The sequence below is a fragment of the Notolepis coatsorum genome, assembly GCF_963971535.1.
Source record: "Notolepis coatsorum genome assembly, chromosome: 17".
Taxonomy (NCBI): domain Eukaryota; kingdom Metazoa; phylum Chordata; class Actinopteri; order Aulopiformes; family Paralepididae; genus Notolepis; species Notolepis coatsorum.
Genome location: NC_140181.1, coordinates 97,817,211 through 97,833,939, shown reverse-complemented (window position 1 = coordinate 97,833,939; position 16,729 = coordinate 97,817,211). Strand labels below are relative to the sequence as shown.

The window sequence follows — 16,729 nt, the reverse complement described above, 5'->3', positions numbered from 1 at the left end:
TATGGTCTCCTAATAAAACTCTGATTGCTGTTGGCAACCTGCCTGTGACATATAATTGCACTCATTCCACAGATGCCTCCTCCAACAGATTTTGAAGTAGCTGCGTGTGTACGTTACGGTACAAGTCACGCTTTATAAAAGGGAAAAAAGAGATGTTTATCAAATAATTAATGAATCAAATAATGTAGAGCATGGGTAGGAGGGAAGGGGGAGGGGCGGGTCTTAGGGAGGGTTCTTAGAGGGGCTGTGTTGTGAGTGATGGACAGCGCCGACTTCCTGTTGCCGTGCAGCAGATCTCATCCTGTCAGTGCCGGGCGATGGGGGATTTGTCTGTGTTTGCATAAGGATTGGAGAAGTGTTATTCTATAGTTTCTCTCGGTGACAGCTCAGGAAAAGGGCAGAAGGAGTCGGGGTGGCGGGGTGCAGACAGGATGGCTGGCGGTGGACGCCTTGGCTCTCTCTCTTTGTCCGTCTGTCATCACAGGTGCATTTGGAGAGTTGCTAACGTCGACGCACTCTGCGCCTGCCAACACACACACACACACACACGTGTGTGCGGAGAGACACTCGCGCGGACACACGGCGCACACACACACACACACACACACACACACGCACGGCACACAAACACACATGACACACACACACACACACACACACACATACGGCACACAGAGCAGCACACTCCTCCCGTCAGTTAGGTGTAACTAACACCATAGTCATGCTTTTGAGCATAAGGTTAACCCTTTCCCATGCCACTCTACCAAAAGGTTAACCCTTTCACTGCGGCAATACAGAGGTTAACCCTTTCACTGCAGCAATACAGAAGGTTAACCCTTTCACTGTGGCAATACAGAAGGTTAACCCTTTCACTGCCACAGGACAAAGGGTTAACCCTTTCACAACCACACTACAGAGGGTTAACCCTTTCACTACCACACTACAGAAGGTTCTATTTCATTATGGCTCCGCTCAGCGTCAGTCTGCACGCACTTCACTTCGTGCACGAGCACTGAATAAAAAATTCCACAATGTACATTTACATCCCAACATTCGTCTGGCCACACCCCTATCCGCTTACCTTCATAAGCAGGTGTGTGGTCACCTACTCGCCTCCTTCTTCACTTTCACCACAAGGAAGTGCCTTCGGTAGATCCCACACTTGACGAGGTTGTTAGCTGAAGAAAGTTGGAAAACAAAAGAACGGAAGATACGTTGACATCATATCTTTATTTTCTCTCACTATTTTCGAGAAAATACGGCGATATTGTCTTCGTCACTGGAGTGTCTGGAAGATGATGATCATTCTGACCTCCACCGGCTTTTTCGTATTAGGGTCTCGCGCCGCTGATGTACTCCCCGACTGCAGTCCTCCTTGCTGCGGCTGGATGGGGTTGCCCTCCGGTCATACAGCTGGACTGTAGGAAGCACCGGCTGTTGTGAGAAATCGGTGGGGTGAGTATTGTTTTGCTTGCGAGCACTGGTTGTCTGTTTATGCTATGGGGGTTAGCTGACAATTTTACGAACGCCGACTCCGGACTGGGGTCCTCTGCTCGGCTTCTTAAGCAACGGACGGAGGATCTTGGTCTGACGCCCATGATGGTCAACCTAGTGGGCCGCGACCAAGACCTGGGAAAAACCCGGGATTCTCTGGACGAGTGGATGTTTCTCTGTCCCGTGCAGGCCCCATCTTTCACATAAATGTGGAAGTACACCCTAACGAGGAAATGTGGGCATAGGATCTTCTTTATCGGGAGTTCCATGCTCAAAGTCGGCTGCAGCCCGGATGGGAATTGTGCTGGCTCCGCTGTATGTCTGGTAAATCACCGTTGAAAACTGTGTTTGACATTTCTTTTTCTTTTCCCTCTTAGGATGGGGAGGGACTTGGACAGCGGCCTGTCTGAAGTGTGGCTTGTTATGTCGTTGTGTACAGTTCAGGTGATAGCTGCTTAGCTGGCGTGCTAGTTTGTGGCTTACTGGTGTTAGCCAGTCAGCTGTTAGCTGCGGTGCTAGCTCGTTGTGTTCACCAGGCTAGTAAACGTTAGCTTGTTGCTATCAGTCAGACGGCTGTTAGCTTAATGCTACACTGCTGAAACGTTCTGTGACTATAACATGCCTTAAACACTCTGACTACGACGTCATCTTTGACAGAGGATGTTAGTTGACCCTACACCCGGGTGCCAGTGCCAGCGAGGACTTCGTCAACATGGAGAACGGCGGCTGGGTGGCGTTGCGGACATACCCTCGTCACCGGCGCAGGAGATGCTGGGTTCAACTCGGTGTCCCGTTAACCAGTGTTGCTGTTCTCTCGGCCTGCGTTCAGGGTGAAGGTAGGAGTCCTCCGGACTTTAAACACTCTTCTTTTCTTCCCTTCTAAATGTTTTGTAATAACGATGTTTCCAAAACATGTGTTGCTGCAATACATTGAGGATACGACGCGTGTTGTGTGTGAATTGTCTTGTCACTGGTATAGCTTCTCTCTGTAGTAAATCGGCGTTGTTTTTTACATGTGTAAAAATGAACTGGTTTGGTTATGATGAGAACATGTGTGTTCATGTAACGTTGTACCGTGGGTGAACTCACAACTAAGAGGGTTATTAACCTGTAAAGCTATGCTTAGTGACATGTGATTGAGGAATGAATCTTTTTTCTCAGCCTGTGATGACAATGAACAGCATGTTCACACATTAACAGAGGTGCCTGTTCGCCTTGGTCGTATTAAGGGTAAGATAGGAGGGGTGACCCCCCGGTTTCCCTGGGGCTTCCCCCCCTCCTCTCAGACATGTTTGGTTACAATATATTGTGTCACTGTGTTTGTGGGGATACGATGTAACCCTCAGCTTAATTGCTGGGGTTGTGCTTTCTGCTTGAGAAACAATTTTTTCCTAAAGAAAAGGTTGTTTGGTCACTTATCATGTGTGCTTAGCAAGGCCTGTGGCCAATACATAATCGAGGACTTCTGTCTTCTCTCGTTATGAAAAACGGCATTCCTCTGTAGTAAGAGTGTACTTTGCCATTTTTTGTTGTGATGAAGGGTTGTGTGTGTCGTTGTGATCTACAACTGGGTTAGGTTTGGCCCACAGAAGCACATGTGTAAGTCTGGACCGGGGCTCTTAAAGGGGCCCTCTCTGTTCTGTGTTTTTCCTTAGTAAAACTCAGGTAGCAGGTTAGCGCATGAGCTATGTGAGGCTGTTAGATGCTTCATGTAGCATGCTATGACTGTGTCATGCTCTATTTGTCATTACATCGTATCATGGGTGAGGGGTCGTAAAGGGGTGAACTGGTAATCCTTTCCTCCCCTTTTCTGTTGGTCAGGGGTTAAAACCACCTGTCCTTCAAGGTTCCTGTCACGTTGCTGTTCGGCACGTTACAGGGTAAGGGGGGGGGGAGTTTCCTGGTCCCACGCCCTGGAAGATTGGGCGTGTGCACCGCGGAAATTCCCCCGCCATAGAGTACGTCTCTGAGCGCGTCTCTATTGGTAAGATTTCCGTGGGTTGTTCAGGTCCATGTTATGGATCTGTTTCAGGGAGTTGTCAGAGCTCCTCCTCACGAAGCTCCTCCTCAGGGAGAAGTGTCTTCTGTGAGTTCGGACTCTCCTTCCCAGTGAGGGAGCCTCCTCAGAGTTCAGAGCCTCCTCCTCAGATTGTCAAGGTGAGTAGAACTTCAAACAAGGAGTTCTGCTCTATTGTGTGTGTATTCGATTCAATTCGATTATTGAGTGTGTATTGGTTCGGTGCCTCCTCCTCGGAGAGCTCTAACCCAAGTGTTACATAGCTCAATGTTGCAATATATTCTTTTCAATCTATACAGCTCGCATGGGAAGTCTCTCTGGGGATTTCCGTCTCCTCCCTGTGGTGAGGGTGGCGGGATGTAAAAATGTAAAAAAAGATTACCCTCAGCTGCGTCACGTGGGATTCATGTCAGTCTGTGTTTCTTTCTTTTTTAAATAAAAAGAGGAAAGAACATGAAGCACGACGGCTCCGTGTCGTTCTCCCAGGCGACTTGGAGGAACAATGTTTGGTGTCTTGCTAGACTATCCATTGATGTGTTTGGGTCTCGACGCGTACATAGTGCTGGCTCTGGGTGTTTCTGTTAAGAATCACGCAGGGGGCTAAGTACGCCTTGGTTGATCGTTATTAAAACAGCGTTTTTATAGGGCAACTGGGATGGAGTTTTGTCTCTTCCGAGCGCCAGTTTACTAGGTTGTCTCGATGAATTCTCGTTCATATCTGGGGGATGTTAACGGAATAGATCAGAACATAGGTAGAGGGGTCTCACGCCCTTGGGGTGGGCCACTGAGCGCGGTACAGATGGGACCGTCTGGGTGGCGCCCTCTTTTCATGTTTTAGATCGACACGCATACCTACCCCCTATTCTGGAGTGGGCATGTCGGCGTGGTTAGGGCACGGGACTGGTTCTGGTCGCGCTGGTCCAGGTCAGTTAACCCGTTGTTCGCCGGGGACGCAGATCTGCTGTTCTGGTACCCTGAGGGACTTGTGCTTTTTTCGGGGGGAAAAATGCCGGGTCGGCCCGGGTGTCACAGGGTTAGGCGTTATGCAGACCCTTTGTTGGGTACACGTTGTACCTGGCACTATCATAAGGGGCTGATTCTCCTTTCTTTCGCTCCTCTCTCACGCATGGCGAAGAGGGGGCTGTTGGGGTGGTCTTCTGGACATCCTCTGGTAACCCTGTGTGCTTCCCGAGCCACCGGGCCCGGTCCGAAGTAATGTTTTGTTAAAACCGTAGGCCTGGGATAACCCCTTTTTTCTTGAGGGGTTATAGAAACAACCACCGTATGTGGTACCAAGAGGGTGGTTGATTCCCTGGTGTGTTGGAGCAGAGTCAACTCCCGGGTTACCCGGTTGAGTGTGCCCCTGCACGTTCATGACGTCTGCCAATCGTGTCAGCCTTCTCTGCCTCGACCCCTCTGGGTGTTTTTTTTTTGATGGAGGCTTTGTCATGGTGCGCAATGCCAGCATACGCCCCTTCCGCCGGGGGGCTCTTTTCAGTTGACCCCTTTGGTGCCTGTCTCGTCCGCAGTGCTCCAGGCTCGGGTCTACAGCCTGCTGCCTGGTTTCCCCGGTGCGCTGCCTGCTTCCGTTGGTTAACCTTTGAATGCTTTACGGCCATGCTGACTGCCTGTGTTGCAGGGTCAGTGTGCCAGGCGGTGTACTAATGGGGGGAAAGGGCCCGCTCTTGGAGGGGCCCTGTCCGAATACGCTGGCGATGTGGGGGGCGGTGTCACTGAGTGACCGCCTGGTGGGGTCTTGATGCCTGGCGTCATTGACCTCTCCGGGCCCCCTTTTTCCAGGGGATCCAGTCCCTTCAGTGGGTCTGGGTCTTCCTTCGCGCTCCGCTGCTACGGCCTTGCCACGGGGTTGAGTTTGCTCTTGACTCCGTGATTTTGGGGGCAGTAACGAGGGTTGTTCCTTCCGTTCGTTCCCTGGTGGCATGCGGGTTGCGCGTGTGCGTAGTCGTGGGGTCAAGCCACGATCTGCTCACCCTGTGCGTTGAGTTGCTTGAGTTCCTCTTCGCACGGTCGGATCCGTCTCCCTCCCGTCCTCCAATAGGGAGGGTATCCTCCATTAGGGAGGGTCGGGTGGCTTGGTCCTCCCCGGTCTGATGGTTGTGGGGGGCCTCAGCGGGGTACATTTGTCGAGCTTCTGTCTCCCGCTCAGCTCCTCTTGTGCAGACTGATGCTGAGCGGAGCCATAATGAAATAGAACGTAAGGTTATGTATATAACCAAGTTCTATGAATTATGGTGACGCTCAGCGTCAGGATGCCACTGCTGCCCTTGATCTCACCTTGTGGTGAAAGTTTGGGAAGGAGGCGAGTAGGTGACCACACACCTGCTTATGAAGGTAAGCGGATAGGGGTGTGGCCAGACGAATGTTGGGATGTAAAGGTACATTGTGGAATTTTTTATTCAGTGCTCGTGCACGAAGTGAAGTGCGTGCAGACTGACGCTGAGCGTCACCATAATTCATAGAACTTGGTTATATACATAACCTTACGTTAACCTTTCACTACCACACTACAGAAGGTTAACCCTTTCACAACCACACTACAGAGGGTTAACCCTTTCACTACCACACTACAGAAGGTTAACCTTTCACTACCACACTACAGAAGGTTAACCCTTTAACTACCACACTACAGATGGTTAACCGTATGTAGTGTGGTAGTGAAAGGGTTAAAGTATGGAAGTAGATGGACTTTATTTATAGATATAAGGGCGACAGCGGCTCAGGAGGTAGAGCAGTCGTCTGGTAATCCGGAGGTTCCCGGTTCGATTCCCACTCCTCCTGGGCAGCATGTCGAAGTGTCCTTGAGCAAGACACTTAACCCCTAACTGCTCCCGATGAGCAGGTCGGCACCTAGCACAGTTGCCTCCGCCGTCGGTGTGTGAATAGGTGACAGGGGCTCAGGAGGTAGAGGAGTCATCTGGTAATCCGGAGGTTCTCGGTTCGATTCCCACTCCTCCTGGGCAGCGTGTTGAAGTGTCCTTGAGCAAGACACTTAACCCCTAACTGCTCCCGATGAGCAGGTTGGCACCTTGCATGGTTGCCTCCGCCATCGGGTTGAGAATATGTGAGTGAACGGGTGAAATGTGAGGAACAAATTGTAAAGCGCTTTGGACAAAAGTGCTATTATAAATGCGCCATTTTTATTTTTTTTATCAAATTTTTTTATTATTACTTAACATGAAAACAAGACAACACAATACAATAACCATAATAACAATACACAGAACTTCACAGGGAGATAACAGAACAATAATAATAAAAGAAATAACTATTTATAAAAACAGAGTACATAATTTTAAATTTTAAAGGGGTACTATCTTACAATTGGCCTTTCCCAGTATTCAGTACCGTTTCCCGGCCGTGTGGCTCTATATCAATAAGACTTATGTCTCTAATTCTCATATTGGCGCACTCTTCCAATTCCCCTCACAACCCTCACCCTCACCAAACTGAGTCATCTCAAAACGTGCATATCAGTGATGTCAGAGATTTCCAGCTGCATAACAATGTGGCAACTGTCACCAGGCCACACAGTGGTTGGAGCCCAGCCTCAAAACGGCTTAAGATCCTGAGGTAGAAAAACGCTGCCCCTGAGTACCCGACCAGAAATACAAAACAATGAACCTTTTCGAAAAACAAAAACCTACAGAGTGTTCCATAGACTCACAGGAACCGTGCAAAAGTGCCCAAACAGTGAAGAAATAGCAAAATAGCTCCCCCCCAATAAAATTCCCCCAGTTAAAGTTAAGAAGGACAAGACAAAAGACAAGACAGACAAGACATTTTCTCCTCCCCCTCCCACGAGACCGCCGGACTCCCCCGAACAAGCACGTCAACCCCGCTCAGCTGCACACGGCGGTCCTGACCTTCTCAGCTGCTGCAAACCACAGGTCAATGCCAGCCTGCCCCACCCCAATCACCCGCGCCGTGGATATCTCAAGATAAATCACATCCAACAGTGTTAGGGACCAGTTAATCACTGTGAGCTTCTCAGGCTCCTTCCATCTCAATGCTATTAGCTTCTTCGCTGCTGTGACGCCCGCTAGGACAACCCTTTTTAGTTGTACGGACGCGGGTAGTGTCGTTATATCGTTCAGGAGTAGCGTAACAGCTGTGAATGGGATAGTTAAGCCACACAAATCTGAACGTTTGTCCGTTATTGACCTCCAGATGCGGGCCACTGGTGGGCAATCCCAATACATATGCATATAAGTGCCAGCGGCCCTTTGAGAGCACAAAGTGCACCGAGAGTCGGTTGCCATTTATTTTATTTATTGTTTTTATTCATGTGAGGCATATCTTTTTTTTTAGATTTTTTTTTGGCGTTTTATCGCTTTATTACTACTGGGCAGTCCAATATGGAGAGACAGAGGAGGAATGGGAGACAAAGTGGGGGGAAGACATTCGGGAAATAACGACGGATTCGGGAATCGAACCCGGGTCGCCCGTGTCGCGGCTGAGCGCGCTATGTGGTTCGCCACTGGGGCGCCCCTTGAGGCATATCTTTTAATATAAAAGCGCAATATGAACACAGTCCATTTACCATTTAGTATGGCAGCTCCAATAAAGCTGTGAATCGTCCTTTTGTACAGTTGAATACCTCCAGTAGTACGTTTATTTAGGGAGGTGTAGTCTGACGTCACTTTAGTTTCCCGCACGGTCCACCCGTATAGGGATTTATCATTGGGAAAATGCATTATCGGCTATTGTAATAAATTCTGCCTCATGAAGATTGGCAAGCTTTAAATTTTTGCACAAAATTAGTTTCTTTCTATCACTAACATTATTGTTTAAAGGGGAACTATTTTACTATTTCTTTCACTATTTGGGCACTTTTACACAATTCCTGTGAGTCTATGGAACACATCTGTAATTTTTTTTTTTTTATTTTTCATTGTTTTGTATTTCTAACCAAGTCCTCAAAAACAGCATTTTTCTACCTCAAGATCTTAAGCCGTTTTGAGCCTGGGCTCCAACCACTGTGTGCAGCTCATCATGTACCTGATGCCACACAGCCACATTATCATGCAGCGGTGTCTCTCTGACATCACAAATCGCGCACATTTTCAAATGACTCAGTTCAGTGAGGGTGAATATTGTGAGAGGAGAATAGGAAGAATGCGCCAATATGAGAATTAGAGACATAGATCATATACCAGGAAGTAACCACTACACCTCCCTATCGCAGGTCACCGACGTGTTGCATGTGGTGTGTAACTGTATCCTCTTTGTGACAGTGACGTGTAACTACGGCAACGGGGGTTGCCAGCACATCTGCGAGGAGACGGACCATGGGCCGAGGTGCTCGTGCCACATGAAGTTCGCCCTGCACACCGACGGAAAAACATGTGTAGGTGAGTCAGATCACCTTGGACACACTGTAGAGAGAGTACTACACTGTGTTTATCAAGCGTCTTCAAGTAGAGGGAGGGAGCGCCTGATCTGAGAGCAGATTAACTCGCGAGTCACAACGAGGTGGTGTCTATATCAGGGTTCGCACAAGGTCCTTGAAGTGCGTAAAGTGCTTGATTTTTGACAAACAAAAGTCCAAGGCCTGGAATTCCTTGAAAACGGATTTTTTTTTAACAAGGTGCTTAAAAAGTCATTGAAATTCAAATCAACCATTCACATTGGAAGTTTTGTTCATCCATGATAAAATAGTTCTGAATCAAGAAATATAATTTCTTTGATCTAAAGTGTAACTAATTGTCGGAAATTGGTTTTTAAGACATAAATATTGGATCAGATTTTTTTTTCTATAAAAAAAACGGCATTTAAAAGTGAATTGTATCCTTTTAAATGCCATTTTTAAATAAAAAATTGTGCTTAGAAAAGTACTTGAAAGTTCTTGAATTTCATTTTGGAATGTCTGTGGGAACCCTGATATAATATGCTTGTGTGAGCCGAGCAGTGATCCCAGATCAGTACTCTTCCACGCGTACAGTAGACGCGTGATAAACACAGGCTCAGGAGAGCATGCGATGTGATGTACAGAGAAGGTAGAACTCACACCTATCTACTCACCACACTATTGACTCTGTCTCAAACCCCACCCTCCTTTCTTGATCCTCCAATCACAACTGTCGCCTCCCCTCGGACAAATTGGATCAAGGAGAGAAGGCGGAGCTTCGAGATCCGTTTTCCCCCGAGAGCTTCTCTGATCAAAATGTTTAACCCTTTCACTGCCACACGGCAAAGGGTTAACCCTTTCATAACCACACTACAGAAAGGTTAACCGTCTGTAGTGTGGTAACGAAAGGTTAACCTTCTGCAGTGTGGTAGTGAAAGGGTTAAATGAGATCCACTTCTCGCCAAAATACCCGTTTACACAGCCTTCAGATCTCTATGTCTATGAGATCTTCTTCTTCTTCTTCTTCTGTGACATACAAGGACAAAAGGCTTCCACTTCCTGTGTATCCCTCGCTGCTGCTGCCGCTGTTGCCCCGGTAACCTTTCTGGCCATGTGTCTGCTTTTGCCCTCTCCTCTGTGCGCTCCTTCTCCTTATCTCTCTCTCTCTCTCTCTCTCTCTCTCTCTCTCTCTCTCTCTCTCTCTCTCTCTCTCTCTCTCTCTCTCTCTCGACATTTCACCCACTCATACAGCCAGACGCCCCCCCCCCCCCCCCCCCCCTTGTTGGGCCCCCCGGGTCAGGTTCCTACTGTATGTCCCCTTGATATTACCTCGATACACCAGACCTAAGCTCCCACTGGTGTGTTTGTCAGCGGTCACCCCCCCCCCCCCCCCCCCCCCCCCCCACACTGGTTGATTGAGAGCTATTGAAGCGCTCTGATGGCCAGTCTTCAGTCAGACTTTAAAGCTTTAGTCGCTGTGATTTTCTTTTATCAAAGCACAGGCCTTAGCGAAGATGCATGTTACACAATGCCCAGACATGCTTTCAATATCAGCCCCTAGCCATTTATTGTTACAACAACAACGACCCGAATGTCCCGTGTGTTTATTTGAGACGAGGCCATTGCGGTAGTGAGGCTCTAATTGTATAATGTGCGTTTAGCCTTACTTGTATTCTGTATACAAGATGACATAATGGTTAAATATTCTACTTTAAACATCGAAACCCACTACACGTTTGCCTCCAGTTTGCAGTAATAACATAATAATATTATTAATAACATAATGGCTGCGTCATGCATGTTTCAGTGACTGCACAATCCGTTTTATCACCGGAAATATAAAAATAAAAATGGGAGCAGGCAATTTTCTTGGAAACAGGCCTTTATTCACCAAAGCATGAAGATAATATCCAGTTAAGATTATATAAGAAACAGGCCGTTTCTGATTCCAGGCATTTATTGTTTGTTATGACTGTGCTGATCAGTCTGTTATGAATGCAAATAATGCATCACACAACATACTTTTTTTTGGATCTGTACATAGCCATTTTGTTATTTACATTTTATATAGTATAATATCTACATCCCGATCTGCACTGCACACTTTTTAGAACTGTATATAGTAATCTTTATTTGAGTCATCTTATTTTATTCTATGCTAAATTTATTGTATTGCACTGCACACGTTTTAGAACTGTATATATAGTCATCTTTATTTTAGTTATCTTATTTTATTCTATGCTAAATTTATTGTATTTTTTGCTATGGTCGAGGGACCACAATAAATAGAATTTCACTCTTCTTGCTGTAAAGTACTGAAATAAGTGACAATAAAGGAATCTGAATCTGAATCTGAAATAGTAGAATTTTAGACAGTTGACTGATAAAGGTGGTCATCTGGTTTAGGTGGCTGTTTGAGGGCCTGGTTTTGGCTGGTTTGTTAGCTGGCTGGCTGGCTGGTTCGGCTGGCTGGCTAGTTCGGCTGGCTGGCTGGCTAGTTCGGCTGGCTGGCTGGCTGGCTGGCTGGCTGGCTGGCTGGCTGGTTCAGCTGGCTGGCTGGCTGGCTGGTTCAGCTGGCTGGCTGGCTGGCTGGCTGGTTCAGCTGGCTGGTTCGGCTGGCTGGCTGGCTGGCTGGCTGGCTGGCTGGTTGGCTGGCTGGCTGGTTCGGCTGGCTGGCTGGCTGGCTGGCTGGCTGCTTCAGCTGGCTGGCTGGCTGGCTGGCTGGCTGGCTGCTTCAGCTGGCTGGCTGGCTGGCTGGCTGGTTCAGCTGGCTGGCTGGCTGGCTGGCTGGCTGGTTCGGCTGGCTGGCTGGCTGGCTGGCTGGTTCAGCTGGCTGGCTGGCTGGCTGGCTGGCTGGTTGGCTGGCTGGCTGGCTGGCTGGTTCGGCTGGCTGGCTGGCTGGCTGGCTGGCTGGCTGGCTGGCTGGCTGGCTGGCTGGCTGGCTCAGTGGTCTCCGGTCTGCCTCCGCTACCACCACAGTGCTGATGAGATCCAGGCCTGCATGTCAAGGTCTGGTCAGCCAACCTGTCATTACCAGCCGTACACCGCTGGGCCAAGGGGGGACGCCGCAGCGCTGACCACGACCAAAATGAGATGTCTTAGCCCCAGTCTTATTCCCAAGGCTGAGCAAATCCGCATTTAGCGTGCCAGATTAGGGAGCACTCAGCCAGCTAAAGATCTCTGGTTCCCCCCCCCCCCCCCCAGTCTGGGGCTGCAGAAGGTGGACGGACGGGGAGCCGTTCTGCGGTCGACGCCGGGGCGCTCCGTCTTCCAGACACCCTATTAGTTAATAAAAACCTCAATAAAACAAACAAACTGCCAAAATGAGCCCCAGGCTGGTGGAGAGTGAGTGATGGGAAGATTGGAAGGCCTTCCTCCTCGCCGCCGAGGCAGGACTACTGTGCAGGAGGAGTGGGTACGGGTTCCACCTTTGAGAATACCGTGTATATTCCCTCTTGCGCGCTTTTCGAAGCTTTAATAATGTTGAAACCAGCCGTGTAGTTTATCTATAAAGCTGCAATATCTGGCAAGCGTCGTAAGGCCATTTGATGTAGGCATTCTGTCATTCACTAGAGAGAGAGAGAGCACTCAGCCAGTCCCCGAGCCTCTGGCTTTCCAACAGACGGGGACAATATCAAACATTTATAATACGTCTCGTCATAACCCGCTGGCAGATGATTTTCACAGTTCTTCTAAGAAATGTCTCTTGTATTCAAGATAACAGAAACAAGAAAAAGATTTTCCTGAAAGAAAACTTGTTTATTTTGGTCAAATCCTGTCGCTTTCTTTGAAGCGAATACAATTGATTGAAACCGGCTAAAAGTATACGGAGGGTGAGGGTCTTGTTCTCAAAAGCTCTTGACGTATAGGTTTGAGATACAGAAATCCGGAGATGTCTGAATACACCATCATTTCTTTTTATAAAAAGGCACCCACACATCTGGCCATTTTGCCTTTAACCCTTTCACTACCACACTACAGAAGGTTAACCCTTTCACTACCACACTACAGGCGGTAACTGTCGGTAGTGTGGTAGTGAAAGGGTTAACCTTCTGTAGTGTGGTTGTGAAAGGGTTAATCCTTTTGTAGTGTGGCAGTGAAAGGGTTAACCTTCTGTATTGTCACAGTGAAAGGGTTAACCCTTTGGTAGTGTGGTAGTGAAAGGGTTAAGTGTAGTGATTACCACCCCTCATCATCAGAGTGTATAAACCTGGAGGTGTCCTCCTTAGCGACTGTCTGTGCTTTAGTGAAAATACATCGTGCTGCAGTAGCCTAGCTGTTAACCCTTTCACTACCACACTACAGAAGGCTAACCCTTTCACTGCAACAATACAGAAGGTTAACCCTTTCACTACCACACTACAGACGGTTAACCCTTTCACAATCACACTACAGAAGGTTAACCTTTCACAACCACACTACAGAAGGTTAACCCTTTCACAACCACACTACAGAAGCTTAACCCTTTCAGGTTAACCCTTTCACTACCACACTACAGAAGGTTAACCCTTTCACTACCACACTACAGACGGTTAACCCTTTCACAACCACATTACAGAAGGTTAACCTTTCACTACCACAACCGTTCACTACCACACTACAGAAGGTTAACCCTTTCACTACCATGCTACAGAAGGTTAACCCTTTTACAACCACAATACAGAAGGTTAACCTTTCACAACCACACTACAGAAGGTTAACCCTTTCACAACCACACTACAGAAGGTTAACCTTTCACAACCACACTACAGAAGGTTAACCTTTCACTACCACACTACAGAAGGTTAACTTTTCACTACCACACTACAGAAGGTTAACCCTTTCACAACCACACTACAGAAGGTTAACCCTTTCACTACCACACTACAGAAGGTTAACTTTTCACTACCACACTACAGAAGGTTAACCCTTTCACAACCACACTACAGAAGGTTAACCCTTTCACTACCACACTACAGAAGGTTAACCCTTTCACTACCACACTACAGAAGGTTAACCCTTTCACTACCACACTACAGAAGGTTAACCTTTCACAACCACACTACAGAAGGTTAACCTTTCACTACCACACTACTGGAACTGATTCTCTGAAGAAACACACTCATACTGTTTGACATAGCGTGCCCACAGTGTCCCTGGCTTTGCGGTAATATCATATATTTTCTCTACATGCTGTGGCTACACTTCTCTCGGTTCGTCTCGGGGGGGTTGTCTCATGTGCACTCGACCGCGTCTTCATTCATTTCGCAGTGTCTCTCTCCACACCCAAACCTCAGCTAGTATTTCAATTTATTATTATTATTATTAAATTTGTTGCGCAACTTTGTCCTAACCTGTTGGTCTTTCAGCCTTGGTATCAGTCACCGCTCATCAGGTCTTAAACGCATTTGCGCTTTACGGGTGTCAGTCGAGCTCACAGGTCCAAGGCACATACTGTACACACACACACACACACACACACACACACACACACACACACACACACACACACGCACACACACACACACACACACACACACACACACACACACACACACACACACACACACACACACACACACACACACACACACACACTGTACAGACACACACACACACACAGAATTTAAGTAATAAAAAGAGAGACTTTGAAAGACTATGTTTTTTTCTTTTTTACCGAAACGTTATCCCACTGTTTTCCCACATTTGTTTGTGAACAAGGTTTCTGTCGATGGAGAAACTGAGGATAACAGAAAGGAGCAAGCCTTCATGTGGAAGTATTCATTCTGTTAGCAAATCATAAACATTCACAAATAGCAGGCAGATGCAGACATGCTCAGGAGTTGCAATCATCTGAAGAGCTAGTCACACCATGCCACACGCAAGCAGAGAGAGAGGGGGGGAGAGAGGGAGAGAGGGAGAGAGAGAGATAGGGAGAGAGAGAGAGAGATATAGAGAGAGATAGAGAGAGGAAGAGGGAGAAAGAGAGAGAGAGAGAGAGAGAGAGAAAGATATAGAGAGAGAGAGATATAGGGAGAGATAGAGAGATAGAGAGAGGAAGAGGGAGAGAGAGAGAGAGAGAGAGATGCATTCTAGAACACAAACACACGGCCAATACAAACAATTGCACACGTACTGTACACAGTCAGGCATGCATGCGTTGTATACTTGCAGGTAAACACACGTATTCTACATGCATCTTATGCACAAACATAAACAGACTCACATGTCGGGTGGTCCTTGCAGTCGTAGAGGTGTGTTACTAGGCATCTGAGAGAGTGTCCTATCGTCTGCCTTTGGGACATGGGGTCCAGTGTGGTGCAGCGTGGTGCATGGTCTGGCCGGGTGTCGTCTGAACGGTGCATGTTTGGATCATGTCATAGTAGGCTATGGGGGGAAACTGAGGCAAGAGATGTACATCTGTGTGCATGTTGTGCGCCCCCACCCAGGAGAAGACCTGCCACTTGTCCTAATGATCTCCAATGACATTTGAGGAGACGACTCCCTCATCTGACGCTGTAAAACCAACAAGGCTCGGACCATGTTGAGATTAGATTATCTGACCATGTTGAGTCTGGAGATTATCTGACCATGTTGAGTCTGGAGATTATCTGACCATGTTGAGTCTGGAGATTATCTGACCATGTTGAGTCTGGAGATTATCTGACCATGTTGAGTCTGGAGATTATCTGACCATGTTGAGTCTGGAGATTATCTGACCATGTTGAGTCTGGAGATTATCTGACCATGTTGAGTCTGGAGATTATCTGACCATGTTGAGTCTAGATTGTTTTACCGCAGACTATTTGACCAGGCTGAGTCTAGACTGTCTTACTGTAGATTCTGTGACCATGTTGAGTCTCTAGATTGACAATGTTGACTCTTGATCGTCTGAATCAGAGAAGGCAAAATGCACACCTATATGTTGGTGAGGTGATGGCTGATGGAATCGGACAGAGAAATGACGAGAGTAGCCACACATGCATGGCTCTGATGTAGAAATGCATCAGGACGTTAGGGAAACTAACATTTTGTCAGCAATGGTGCCTTCGTTAGAGTTAATCTACCAGCAGATTAACCCAGATGAAGGCAGCATTTCTGTCGAAACATTGTTTCTTTGCAATGTCCCTAATAAATGTATGCATCGAAGCATCGAGTGTGCAGCTACTGACCATCTAGTGTCCAAGCCACAGAAATACATATTTCAATGATGTGTTTCCAAAAGAGAAGCTATATCATGAAGCATCTTTGAAATATTGGAAGGTTGTGTACTGCAGTAGTTCCGACTGCAAATGTAAATTAGCTCTTAATACCTAAGAAGCTAATGTTTCCCTGGCAACAGAAAAAGGCTTCGGAAAGCAAGGCAAATCAAATCAACGCCGTAGCACTTTTCATTATGCAACTCAACAGCTGTCGTTAGTGGTTTTGACATCACAATCTAACGCTGATTGCCTGAAATCATTGACGGAGGAAGCATACTGTATTGCAAGAGGCGTATGAATCTGACTGGCTGTCCCTGTCTTTTCGCTTATTAACCATTATGCTCTGCCTTGTTAAGGCCCGCTGTGCTTTGCGCTAACTAACACACCTGTCCTTTGTTTTCACGTGACGCCCCTCTCTGTAGTCACTTTGCGGCCGCCATTTTGTGCCCCTATTCCGTTGAGTTTAATTAACAACGTTTGGGGACACAAAATGGCACACGCGAAAACAACTCATAGCCCCAGCACACCGCAGCCCCAACGCACGTCACACTGTGTAGAAATGTGCACGCGCATGATTGCATGTTACAGCTGTACTACTTTTCCTTGAGATGTCACATTTTTCTTCCTTTTTTCTTCTCCCGAGAAGGATCTATAAGCGTCATTTTGCTG

At 47.4% G+C, this 16,729-nt stretch overlaps 1 protein-coding gene across 1 annotated transcript in view; it reads left to right on the top strand.

Moving 5' to 3' along the window:
• scube3 (signal peptide, CUB domain, EGF-like 3) overlaps nt 1–16,729 on the top strand; it is a gene marked incomplete at its 5' end in the record, with an annotated part of 169,706 nt that overhangs the window by 55,418 nt on the left and 97,559 nt on the right. Inside the window, one exon of the mRNA XM_084333573.1 lies at nt 8,767–8,883. Within this exon, the coding sequence (XP_084189699.1) occupies nt 8,767–8,883 (117 nt within the window). The remainder of the gene's footprint in view (nt 1–8,766; nt 8,884–16,729) is intronic.